This window comes from Monoraphidium neglectum (genome assembly GCF_000611645.1).
Source record: "Monoraphidium neglectum strain SAG 48.87 unplaced genomic scaffold scaffold01148, whole genome shotgun sequence".
NCBI lineage: Eukaryota > Viridiplantae > Chlorophyta > Chlorophyceae > Sphaeropleales > Selenastraceae > Monoraphidium > Monoraphidium neglectum.
This window is the reverse complement of record NW_014012480.1, coordinates 1,594-14,274: the sequence shown is the minus strand read 5'-3', so window position 1 is coordinate 14,274 and position 12,681 is coordinate 1,594. Positions and strand designations below refer to the sequence as shown.

At 60.8% G+C, this 12,681-nt stretch overlaps 3 protein-coding genes across 3 annotated transcripts; all 3 read left to right on the top strand.

Annotated features, from left to right (window-relative positions):
• Positions 1-243: 243 nt before the first annotated feature.
• On the top strand, positions 244-2,061 carry MNEG_6823 (hypothetical protein; the record flags this gene model as incomplete). The annotated part of the gene is made up of 3 exons (XM_014044705.1): positions 244-1,299; positions 1,554-1,786; positions 2,057-2,061. Coding segments are annotated over 3 exons (1,294 nt in total), but the record flags the coding sequence as incomplete, so codon positions are not given.
• A 4,828-nt stretch (positions 2,062-6,889) lies between these two features.
• Positions 6,890-8,040, top strand: MNEG_6822 (cysteine protease inhibitor, putative; the record flags this gene model as incomplete). The annotated part of the gene is made up of 3 exons (XM_014044704.1): positions 6,890-7,225; positions 7,510-7,566; positions 7,777-8,040. The coding sequence occupies 3 exons, from the start codon at positions 6,890-6,892 to the stop codon at positions 8,038-8,040; spliced, it is 657 nt and encodes a 218-aa protein (XP_013900158.1).
• Positions 8,041-9,517: 1,477 nt separating this feature from the next.
• On the top strand, positions 9,518-12,295 carry MNEG_6821 (hypothetical protein; the record flags this gene model as incomplete). Its single annotated transcript, XM_014044703.1, has 2 exons — positions 9,518-10,758; positions 11,029-12,295. The coding sequence occupies 2 exons, from the start codon at positions 9,518-9,520 to the stop codon at positions 12,293-12,295; spliced, it is 2,508 nt and encodes an 835-aa protein (XP_013900157.1).
• Between the last annotated feature and the right edge of the window lie 386 nt (positions 12,296-12,681).

Here is a 12,681-nt window from a genome sequence, read left to right as displayed (position 1 = left end):
CGCCGTCACCGCAGCTGCAACAAATGTTAGTGACCCCGTGACACGTATACCTCACCTGGAATACCCCTCAGTTGCCGGAAAAAACCTGTCATGTGGGTTCGGGTTGTGAATGTGCGATTGCTGGCTTGTTCGCATGCAGCTGATACACATTATGGGCATAGCCCTGCAGGTTGTTGTGGACTTAACCTTGAGCCAAACTCTCCACCCCTGGCACGTCCCCTCTCTTTACACCACAACCAAAAGTGTTCTGAGCGATGCACCTGAGGTGTGGGAGATGCTGGACATCCAGAACAGCCGGCAACGCGCCGCGAGCGGCGCCTCGGGCCATCAACAGCGTGGCAGTGCCATTCGTGTCGACACATCAATATCTGATAAGCCCGGCGACAGCACCCCCGTGTCAATCGCGGCCGAGAACGCGGGCAAAGCACAAGGTGGCAGCTCCACGCCGCCTGCATTGTCACAAGGAGCAGCGGCGGTGGTTGGACTGGCGGGGTCGAAAGCGGCATTGCCCAGGGGCCTTCAGGTGCCTGCTGCGCCTCCGCCAGAGCAGCTGAACGCTGGAGCAGTGGCACCAAGCATTCAACAAGGCAACGAGCAGCAGCAGCAGCAGCAGCAGCAGAAGCAGCAGGCCATCCCTGATGAGCCGGAGACACCAGAAGCTGGGGCAGGCGCAGTAACAGGGACCGCTGCTCTCTCAAGCACCCCGGCGCTTCCCACCAACAAGACACTGCTGGCCCTTGGTGCGCATGTGGGTGCTCACCCCCAGCGGGTGGCCGAGTTGCAGTCCGCCGCACGAGCTGCGGCGCGGGCGCAGGCTCAGGTGGCGCGGGAGCAGGTTCTGGGGCTCATGCCACCATCCCGGCAACATCAGCAGCAGCAGCAGCAGAAGGTAGCAGCGCTAGATGCAGGCACCTTGCAGGGCATGGAGAGCAGCAGCACCCAGTCGGCAGCTGCCACTGTTGCCGCGGCGCTGGCCGCGTCCCTCCCAGTGGACCCCATGGCCTCCCCGGCCGAGGACGCCCTGGAGGGGCTGCGTGCCTACTGGGCCTCTAACCTGGATACCATGACCCCCAGCTGGGCAGAGGCGGCCTCCCGGCAGGCTCGGCCAGGGGCTGCAGAGGCGGGCCTGGACCTGGGGCTGGCTGACCCTATGGACGAGATAGGGTCGCTGGGGGCGCGCCTGGAGTTTGTCGCGGACCTGATGAGCAAGGCGGCGGTCAGCACTGCGCCTTGCGTCATCGCACTGCAGACAACCTGGGCGGGCGACGCGTGGGGGCTCAGGCGGGAGCTGTTGCCCTGGTGTGCATGGAAGGGGGATGGTCAGGTGCATGAGGGCCTTAGCTGTGTTGAGTAGCGCAGACACTCCTTGGAGCGCTGGTGCCTGCAGCTAGCTGCACCCTTCGCCAATATTCAGGCAGACAGAAAAGGCCTGCCAACACCGGCGAGGCTATCGCTGATGACGCCCAGCCACTTCCTTCCCTCAAACATACAAATATCCAATCCTCAACACCGCCTGAAGCGTCCTATCCACGCTCGCCACGCTTCCGCTGCAGGCTGCAGTATCACGTTGCCCTGGGCGTGTCGCGTCTGTACGTGCTGTATGATGGTGCCGACCCCTCCGTCACCACCTTATTGGCTCTCCTCCCCCGCGTGGAGGTGATGCTTGCTGGTGGACCCCTGGCAGAGGCGTCAGAGGTGCAAGACTTCCAGTCTTACTTGGCTGCCCACGACAACAATGACGGCTGGAGAGGACGGCCTGGGAACTACGAGCTCATGGTCAAACAGGGTGAGCCGGCCTGGCCTGGATTGTGAGTTGGCCTTGCAGATTATGACAGCGCAACCTGCCTGCCTCAAAGAGCTTAGTGGTAGTACCACAGAAGGTCGCAAGCAGCGATGGTCCTGCTGCGCTTGCAAAGCCCTTGTGTTTCATGAAGTGACCGTGGTGAGGTGTGTCTATCATCCCAGTCGTCTTCAACATTCCTCAAACGATCCTCTTGCCCGCGTGTGCTGAGCCGCAGCCTACGGCACAACGCGGGCCCTCAATGTGGCGCGACAGGATAACACCACCTGGCTGATTCACATAGGTCGGAATTAGGGGGTTGCAGGGATAAGCCTGAGTGGTTTTGGGTGGCTTGAGGTCCAACGACCACAAACTCCCTAGTGACTTTTGAAAAAGCTATCGTTTCAGGTGCTGTTTGCAGATCTCTGAGGGCCCTTGCAGCCACACAGTGGCTATGCGTGCGTGCCCAATTGCCCAGTTTGTGACCCAAACCAACCCACCTTTTGCTCAAAAGCCTCACCCAAACCTCGCAACCCCAACATACGACCCAAGACCCTGACGAGCTGCTGAATCCGGAGGGGTCAGGAGCCTTCTCCCTTGTCCCGGAGCTCTGCAGCGCACCGCCCCACGTCCCAGCTGTGCGCTTCATGAACTTGGAGGTGGTGCCGGAGGCGGGCCACATCAGGAACCGCTTCGAGCAGGCCACCCTGTTCCGTGGCCACAGGCACATGGCTGCGCCAGCAGCACAGCCATGGCGCAGCATTTTTAAACCAGGACACAACGCGGTGTGCGGGGGGAGGGCGGGGTGCAGGCAAGGGGCACCGGTTTCACAAGTGCCTAGGGGCAGGGCTGAACGCAGGGTGGTAGAGGGAGGTCTTGCCCTGAGCAAGTCAGATGTGATGCTGCACCAGGCCTACCCCGGCCTGCGGCGCATGTTGCACTGACACAAGATCGTCTGCTGTCCTGGATCCCCTTCAAAGGCGTGCGCCTGGCTGCACAACACCTCCATATTTCAGAACAACCTGTGCTGCAAACCCCTGCCTCGATCACAAGCCTATCCTGCCTGCACAACGCCACGCTCAGGTGTGGCTGAACCTCTACTCCAATGGCAAGTCTGCTGTGCGCGTCAATGCAGACGGTGTGCACCAGGCCGGACCCCACATCTTCTCAGGCTCCGCCAGCCCAAGGTGTGTGCTCGTTCCACGCGCGCTCACGCACACACCATTGTGCGCGCGCGCAAACGCGCGCGCGCACACACACACACACACACACACACACACACACACACACGCACACACGCACGCACACACATGCACACACATGCACACACACACGCACATGCACATGCACACACACACACAAGCATGCATATACACACCCAGACATGCACTACGCACACATAACAGCATACCAACAATAGCACTCACCTCCATCACGGACTGTCTGCCGACGTCCTCAGGTGGGCAACCCCTGCCAATCCCTCTGGCGCCTGGGTGCCGTCTGTGAGCGAGACTACCACCTTGTTGCACTATGCCTATGCATCAGAAAAGGACATTGCGTCCAAGGCGCAGCGGGGAGGATGCCCACGGGCGTATGCAGAGGCGGCGCTTGCGGGAGACCTGTCCAAGGTGGGTCCCCGCAGTTGAGAGAGCGACAGTCGCCTGATGATACCACCAGCTTGGCGGTGGGGTTGGTGGCTGATGGCCATCAACACTTTGCAAAAGCAGTCCTGCCAAAAAAACATTCAGAATTGCAGAACAATTCCTTCAACAAAACTTACCTGCTTTGCCCACCTGGCACGCATACGACCCGTTGCCCCCTACACTCCTGCCCAGGCCCGGCAGTGCTTTGTGTTGGACCTGGACTTGAGGGCATTCCTTGTGGCCTCAGGAATGAGTGCCGCTGCTGCCGCGACTGCCACCGCCTCGCTCCACGCCCACGACCCCTCGTTTGTTGCTGCTGACAGCCCAGCGTCACTGCACACCGGGGATACAGCCGCAGGCGCCAACATGAAGAGCTTGCTTGTAGCACAGCAAGTAGGCGGAAGCAACGCGGAGGCACCGGCAACAGCGGCCGAGGTGGAGTCACTTTTCTTCTCCGAGCTGGTTATGAGTGAAGGCACTCCATATGCCTGCCCCCCCGCTGATGACGATCCGAGCGCTGGGCCGCGGTGGTGCAGCATGCGAGATATCTCACGCCTGAAGCGACTGCTACTGGGTGCCGGTCTGTTGGTGCGCACCCACGGGCCGCAGCAGGTGTTGAGGGGGCAGGAGGCGCTTGTTCAGGCGCGGCTGGCGCTTATGCAGGCGCGGCTTGCAGCGCAGGCAGGAGGGGGCAGGCTGACGACCCCAGCACAACACCATGGAGGACTGTCAGAGGCCGTCAGGGAGGGAGCCCAGCGGCGTGACGACGACGAAGCTGATGATGACGATTTTGCATTGAGCCTTAGCAGGGGCGGTAGCGGCAGCGGCATCAGCAGCATCAGCAGCAGCGACAGCATCAGCAGCAGCGACAGCATCAGCAGCAGCGACAGCATCAGAAGCAGCGACAGCAGCAGCAGCAGCGACAGCAGCAGCAGCAGCGACAGCAGCAGCGACAGCAGCAGCGACAGCAGCAGCGACAGCAGCACCGGTGGTGGCTCTCGATCATTGCAATCTGTGCTACCCTCTGCGGCTCTCGTCGATGAAACGCTCGTGGAGACGCAGGCCCCTACAACTGCAGACGGCGCCATGTTGACAGTTGAGCTGCCACCTGCCATTGCAGACCCAGTATCATCTGTCGTCACTCACGAGGCAAGGCAGGATCCTAGCGTTGTAGCTTCAACAGAGTTCCCCGTAGCGTCGTAGGTCCTGTTGACACGCATGCCTGTGAAAAAACACTTGTGTCACTTGGCAAAGCGCCCGTTCACGCGCCTCTTGAGTGTATTCCTACCACCCTCCCCAGAGCATGCACCCCACAGCATGCCCTTTTTTGGATTAAGTTTGGTCTCCATCAGGTTTCTGAGTGTCCTGCCACGAAGTCCTTCGTGCAAGCCTGCAGCAACTGGTTTGATTGTTTTGGACCCAAGCCCTGTACCTTCAACTGTGCGACACGTCTTAGGCCGTACAGAGATCAGCAGCACTACCCCCCAGAAAGCCGTTTCCTAATCCAAAAAATTTGATTATCCATGATGTAATCCTGCAGTTAGCTGGGGGAAGAGGTGGGACTTGCATGCGCCAAGCATGGTGCTCAGGGCGATGTGGCACACGATGACGTGCAGGGAGACTGATGACATCTGGCTGCGTGCAACATATTGGTGTGGTGCTGCTAACATGTGTTACGAGGCATAGTTTGATCGTGTGGTAGGCGCTCAGGTTGCTGCAGGGTGGAGAGTGTGCGCTGAGCGGGCCCGGGGGGCCGGGCAGGGGGGCTGTACACGTGAAGATCACCCTGGCACGGCCTTGGCAGTGCTTGTTGCTGGACGAAAGTGCTTGAGGCCGTGCTTGACGCAAGCCGCACGTGTCAGGCAGCACACCTAACAATCAGGCCACGAGCTGGCCAGCGCCTGGTGGGGTCCCTCTGCGTTCTGTGCATGGCTACGGGCTCTCACAATGAGCACCAGACACATCGTCGCAAGGTTGACCTGCACACAAGTTACAAAAGCAACTAGACTCTGCGTGTTTTCAATTGCCAATATCATGCAAATAGCTGTCTCACGTATTGCAGTGAGGTATGCACACCAACATGACACGCAAGACACACATTCCTAGTGGCCCGTCATGGCATGCGTGACGCGTTGGAGCCCCGCGCAGCCGGCGCAGCAGCTGCTTGCGCCGCCGCTCGAACTGGACTGCCGCGCCAATTGAGCAGCTGCTGCGCGCGTCCAAGGTGCTTCGCCATCTGCTGCTGCCGCCACAGCGCCAGCGGCGCATTCAGCCGCACGGGTTCCGCAGGCTCTGCTGCGGCGGCTGCCTTGAGTATGGAGATGTTCTTGTTGAAGAGGGCGAGGTTCTTGCGGCGATTGGCTTTGCGCGTAGGGGACAGCCGAATCAAGCCCCAGGGCTTGTTCCAGATTCGGCCACCTGTGGTCTTGAAGACAACCTGCGGTGCGCATGGACGCGTTGCCCCGAGCGGGCAGGTGGATGGTGCATCGGGCATCGGTAGGTGTTGCTGTGAAATGGGGCGACGGCATGGAGCACGCAGGCATGCAGTGGGGCACACGGACGCTGCTTAGAATCTGCAAGGGTCCAGGACAGGAAGGAGACGTGCCCAGCTGCACGGCGTGCAGCTGCACTCGACACGGAAGCCGAGACGCTAGGCTCGCTGCGGAATGTGAGCAGCCCCTCCTGCAGGACAAAGTGCTCTTGCTACATCCCTCTGCGCCCACCTTGCCTCACCTGGACAGCGCTGCTAAAAAACATGGCGCCAGTGCGCTGCTGCTGCGTTCACAAGGCTTGGGGCACCCCGTCGCAATATTGCGGCGTGCAATGCTGCAGTGGTCTGCTTGCGCTGCAACACTCGCCCTCCGTTGCTCGGCTAGGCAGAGGGCCGGCCCACCGGTCTAACGCGTCAGAATGATTGAAGTACGAGACGCAGCTGCGGGAGCTGCGCACAACAAGGGAGCAGCACAGCTGCCTATGGTGTCCTGCACTGATCTGAGGTATGACTCAGTTGATGATGGGGACACTGTAGAGTATGCAGACGTGGAATATGCCATCAATTCCAAAAGGTTGCCGACGGCCGAACCACACAACGGTGGCAAATCCCCGACTTCGACAAGCCTGGTGCGTGACAACGCCCCCGCTCCCTTTGGCATATTTATATGCAACTCTCCACTTTAATTTCTCTTGAGTTCTTTGCGCAGGCTCGCTGCTGTCCAGCGAACTCGACAGTCATCACGCGTTCCCATCCCGCCCGGCGAGCTCCTGAAGGGATTCCGCGCACCTTGGCGGGCGCCACGTCTTTCCCACAAAACAGAGGCAGATTTTCGGTGCCCGGCGCGCCGTGATGACCCAGCTCGGCACTGCTTTTTGCCTCTTGTTGCTGCTCTTCTGCTCCACAGCGCACAGGTGAGTTCGTGGGCTGTGAGAGCATATGATGCGCCTATTATAGGCTCTGCGGCGGGCCCCCATGGCGGCATGCGCAAGGCGCGCAAAGCGCATGGCGCCTTTCCTGCACCTCGCGGCCAACAACCATGCGCTTCCCGTCACAACCCTGGCTCTCAACAGCATGTCCCCACTGCTGGGCGGCAAGAGCGAGCGGGCTGTCGACGATCACGCGCAGCAGCTTGCGCAGTACGCCGTTGGTGAGATTGGTGCGAAGACGAACGTTGCTGATCTGTCGCTGGTGCGCGTGTCCAAGTTGTCAACCCAGGTGGTGGCCGGTATCAAGTACTACTTTGAGCTTGAGACCAAGGACAAGGCCGGGGCCACGCGCCATTACGAGGCGCAGGTCTGGGAGAAGCCGGTGAGTGCACGAGGGCCCCCTTTGACCAGCAGCGTGCTTGTGACCGCAGCCGGGGTCGAGGCAACTTCCCGAGGTGGTGGGTTATGCACCATGCTGGGCTTGAGTGCATGGATGCGGTGCACGTGCAGTGTTGTGTTCACAGCTGCTGGCACGCTCTGTGAGCCAGTTGGTGGTGCACCCATAATGACCGGTGCGTCGCTGGAGGAAGCTGGTGCTCAGCATCGCTCATCCCGGAGTGATTTTGCTCGCTCTCCTTTGTATGTTTCCCCATGTTCGACCAACAGGGTGGGTACGACAACGGGGCCAACGTGGAGCTGCTCAACTACAAGGAGGCCCCTCAGGTGGGGTGCCTAGCGTGCAGCGGATGGCGGAACCCATGGTTCTCCTTTTCTGCATCGCCTGCTGCACTTGCGCCAGCTGTTGAAGTCTGCGCCAGCACAGGCTGCGCTGCTTGCCAACGCCTCGTCTGGACCCTTGCTCAATATGACATTGATCCCCCCCTACTTGCCCACCCGTGGCGCGCTCTCATATCACGCCCCCGCTTGCAGTAGACCAACGGCAGCGTCGACATGAGCGGCCACAGCGAGGATTGGGCGGTCGCGGCGCAGTCTGCTGTGGCCCAGATCAACATGCGCTCCAACAGCCTCATTCCCTACGAGCTGGTTGAGGTGAAGTCATCCAGCGCCCTGGAGGGCGGCGCCGCCAACCTGGTGCTCCAGCTGAAGCGTGGGGACAAGCATGAGGCCATGAACGTGCATGTCGAGCCCAGGGACGGCGGTCGCTTCGGCCTCGTCAACTTTGCGCCCGTCAATTGACAGGATTGACTCCAGCGCATGTTTAAAGAGGGGGACGCTGCTTCAACTGAACTAACGAATGTCACCTGCCAGTTGTGTCGATCTGCCTTTTTTGAGACCGCAATTGACATCGAGTTCAGTCCCTTGCCGGCCCCCTGGTGTAACATCATCAGGTCTAGGGAGGCCTGCGCAGGCGAGGTTTTCAAACACGCAAAGCCGGGAATGGGGTCTGAACGCACCCAAAGTGACAGCAGCTATGTCTGGCATGATGGACCAACGGTGCCTCTTGACCCAGCCAGGGCAGCAACAAGATGTTGCACACCTGTCTCCTTCCTGCCTGTACACCGTTGTAGCAGAAAGAGTTGAGGTTCTTAGCTTGTGGACCACTCATCACTGCTCTGCTGCTATGCTGCTGGCTGTTCCTTCGCCACACCCAATGTCATACATGCATCAGGCCCACTATTTCAAGCAGCACTCTTAAGTACATTTTTGGCACACAAGACTTGATTGCTACACTGCCCCCGTTCCTTGTGTGTGGGTGTATACTGCTCACAGCCAGGCGGGTACGGTGATCACGTGAGGTTACGTCCGAAAGATTGCTGACTGCAAAGATGCCGCTTCCTATGCATGCTGGTGCTGCCTTCCTGATGTGCTTCTGCTGATCGAATGTCTTATGAGTGCAAGCCTAGTTGGTTGGGGCTGCTGTTCTATGAACCAACTGTGATGATGCAAACATAGGCAGGTGCTTGCTTTACACATTGTCACGTTGTCAGCGCATCACTGCCCGCGTGGTCATGGCTGATGCTGCTGCCTGGGGTATGGCCCAACGGCCATTCCCGGCCAGCCCGATGGCTGGTGGATGACAAGCCATGTCTCAGCGTCGGCATTTCCGGCGTGCAAAAGCATCCCACAATTCATGTCCGACGTCTTGTTGCTATGTGAAACAAGCCGCAAGTGGTCATTTAATACTGGGCTGTCTGGCTGCTGCATGGCGCCGATGCCCACCCAGCGATTCCAGCCATTGCACGCCCCCACTTCCCGCGCCTGTCTTGTGCATGAGATGTGCGCTTGACAACCTGACTTGCTCCTTACAAAGCTCATCGTGCAGAGTTAGCAAGCGTCACTCTGATAAAAGACCACACAGGCCCGCTGGAACGAACGAAGCCGCTGAAGCGGCTCGCGACGGTGGTCGCGGGCCTAGCTGGGTGTGTTTGCAAGGAAATTATTCCCACAGGTCTTTGGAGTGCCGTCTAGTGCTCCTAGACGGTAGGTGGGGTCGCTTCCGACCAGCCCCCGTCCAGGGTCACCTCTGCTTTGGGCGCTTGATACACATGGGGTGCTGGAGAGGTGCGGCTGATGCTTCTTTCAAGGTCATGCCGTGATCATTAGCACGCAGGCTGACATCTCACCCGGTTTCCACCTGCCGCGCCGTTGCACTGTGGTGCCGGCCCAACCGCGCAGGCGCAGGCGCAGCTGCGTCCAGAGGCGCGCAGCACATATGCGGCGGCACTGCGGGTTCCAGAGCCTAGTGGCGGTTCAGTGGGGCGGACTGGTGGCCCTGCTACTGCTTTTGGTGGGCGCAGCCGTCGTTGCGGAGGCGGCTCCGCAGGTGCCGAACCGGCCGGTGTGCGGCGAGCGCTTTGCAGTCGCCTTCCATGATGACAAGGGGGAGGCCGTCGTGCGGCAGCTGAGAGCGCAAGGGTTCACCATCCACACCAGTGGCCCGGGGTTTGCTGCAGTCTCGCAGTGCACACAGCAGCAGGGGGAGGAGCAGCATCAACAGGCAGCACAGCAGCAGCTGGCCCCTCGGCGCGGCCTATTTGAGGGTGCGGCAGAGCTCTTCACTGGTGCGCGACGCGCGATGCAGCGGCGGCGTCACCTGCGAGTACTTTCAGCCATGGACGGCGTGCACGTGGCCGAGCAGGACGTCATGCGGTACCTCCAGCGGACAACCCCCTCGCCAGGCCCCATCGCCTCGTCGGAGCAGCGGCCGGCCTCAGCAACCGGCCTCGCCCACATTGTGCGCCGCATGCTGCGCGGCGCACTCAGCAGCGCCGGCCTCAGCGGCCAGCGCTCTGGCGAGGCGCTGCGGCGTGCAGGCAGCACGCCGCCAAACCCATATCAGCCGTGGGAATTGGACCAGACGCAGTGCGCCAAGAAGGACGAGCCGCTTGACACATATGCCGGGGGCGAGGTAATGCCTTGGGGCATAATCGCAATTCAGGCGAACAGCACGAATGTGCCAAATTCAACTGTCAACAGCGGTATCACCGTCTGCATCATTGACAGCGGCCTGTGGAAGGAGCACCCAGACCTGCAGCCAAAACCCAACAGCCTATCAGGCTGCGGCATCGGCGTCGGCAGCGGTGATGATGAGGCGTGCAAGTACCCATGGGGCGAGGACATTGTGGGCCATGGCAGCCACGTGGCCGGCACGATCGGCGCTCCGCGCAACGGCCGCGGCGTGGTGGGCGTGATCCCTGGCGGCGCCGACATCTTTACCGTACGCATCTGGAACACGTCAGGCGACGTCAGCCAGGGGCAGGGGCAGTATGCGTCAGACCTTGTGCGCGCGTATGCAGCCTGCGAGACGCGGCTGGACGCCCTGGCGAAGCAGAACCCAAGCAAGCCCCAGAGAATGGTTGTCTCCATGAGCTTTGGCAGCGCGGGGCCGCTCACTGTGGAACGGTTGTGGTTCGAGCGTGCATCAAAGCGCAAGGACCTGCTATTTGTTGCAGCGTGAGTGTGATTTGGGCCTTGGGGAAACGGGCGCACGGGCAGGTGGTGTGGGTCGCGGAGGGGTGGACAGCCACGCAAGCGACAGTGTTTAGAGGCGTGAGCTTGCGGGCACGCAGAAGCGCATCATGGCAAGGTGATCCAATGGAGCGCCTCTGCGATGTTGCAAGCAGCTGAGTGTTGTCAGCATGTGCAAAGCCATGATCAGCTGGGCTACCGCCTTCACTGAAGAGGTTGTCGACCCTCTCCCCCATCTCAATTTGCCCGCTGCAGGTCCGGCAACAATGGCAGCGAGTGGGGAAGCTTCTTGCAGCCCCCAAATGGGCCCCAGTGGAAGTCCTACCCGGCCTCCTACAATGTGGCTACCCTCCTCAGCGTCGCCAATGCCAACTGCAACGGTGGCATCGCTGAGAGCAGCCAGCGCAACGATGCCGTCGCCATCGCCGCGCCGGGCACCGGCGTTCTGTCCACGGTTCCTGACGCTTACAAGTACGTGCGCGCGGCGGTTCAGCTAGACGTGGACACATCCAAGGCCCTCGCCGCGGCTTCTGGCGCGAGAAACGGCAAGGCTCCCTCCTACCCAGAAGCCCGCCCCATGCAGGACGCCCCGATCAACGGCACCGGCACCATGCGGCTGCTTGCCGACTGCGGGGACGCGCCAAAGCGGTCGTCCGCCGCTGGGCAGCGCGGGACCGTGGGTGGACAGCTGCGTGCGCCATTGTTCAACGCGTGCACTGCGGCAAAGGGCGGCGGCGTGTGCATGATCGGCCTGCCCGGGCACCTGGACATCTACGAGGAGTCATGCCTGGCGATGCTGTCGTGCATGGACGGCGGCGGCAGCGCCCTCATCGCGTGGCGCAGCACCGACGTTGACGAGCTTAGGGAGCGAGTTGCTGCCAGGAACCGCTCGGCTGCCGCGCAATCCCGCGGCCGTTTGGCGGATCGCGGTGGCCCTGCCAGCTTACGCGGCAGCGGCGCGCCGCTTGTGCAGGCAGATCCGACCCTGTCGATGGACGCATGGGCGCCCAACCCCAGCCTAGGTGGCGGCGGCGGCGGTTCAGGGGACGGGGCGTACGACGACAATTTTGACCGCGAGATACTGCCCGGTGCGCGCCTCAATTGCGGCACAAAATGTGACTGCTGGAACCAGATGCAGCAGCGCATGCAGTCCGGTGCGAAAGTACTGCCGGGCGTTTTTATCGGGAGTCGGCAGGCGCTGGACATGCTCAACGCAGTGCGGGGCAGCTCAGCCGCTGGCCAGCTGCGGCCCAAGGCGAACACCCTGCGCGCCAACGTGACGATCTTCGACTACCCGTACCGCCGCTATGATGGGACCAGCATGGCGGTGCCTCACGTGGCTGGCGCGGCGGCGCGCATTTGGGCAGCCTTTCCATCTTGCTCAGCCCTGGATGTTTCAAGGGCATTGCGCGAGAGTGCGGATGCGTCGAAGCTCAAGAAAGTTGGCAGCATTTCAAGGGGCAGTGGGTTCCTGCAGGTCGAGGAGGCGTACAAGAAGCTCAAGTCTTTTAACTGCAAGTAGAGCAGCGGTTGTGGATGCCCGCAGAGTTAGCGTGGCACGGCGCGGTGCCTGTTTATGGACACCTGTTGGCTGTGGGTGTTGGTGCTTGATTTATTTATGCCGAGCAGACACTTTGCCACCCTTCTAAAACGCGCAACCTGCGTTGGGTGTCAGCTCAATGAGGGAGCGTTTCCTGATGTTGTGGCAACCTATTTGGCCGCTGGCTGACCGACGCACCTCGATATGCATTTGTGTCCTTGAAATTGTGTTTTGCGGCCACAGCGTCGCTGACGTCTGTGCGACCAAGGCCAGCACCGCTGGCCCGCGGGTTCTCGCAGTACATACATATGGGTTGCCGCGACGCACCCCATTATTATGCGTGCAATTCAATTTGCTGTAATCAACAA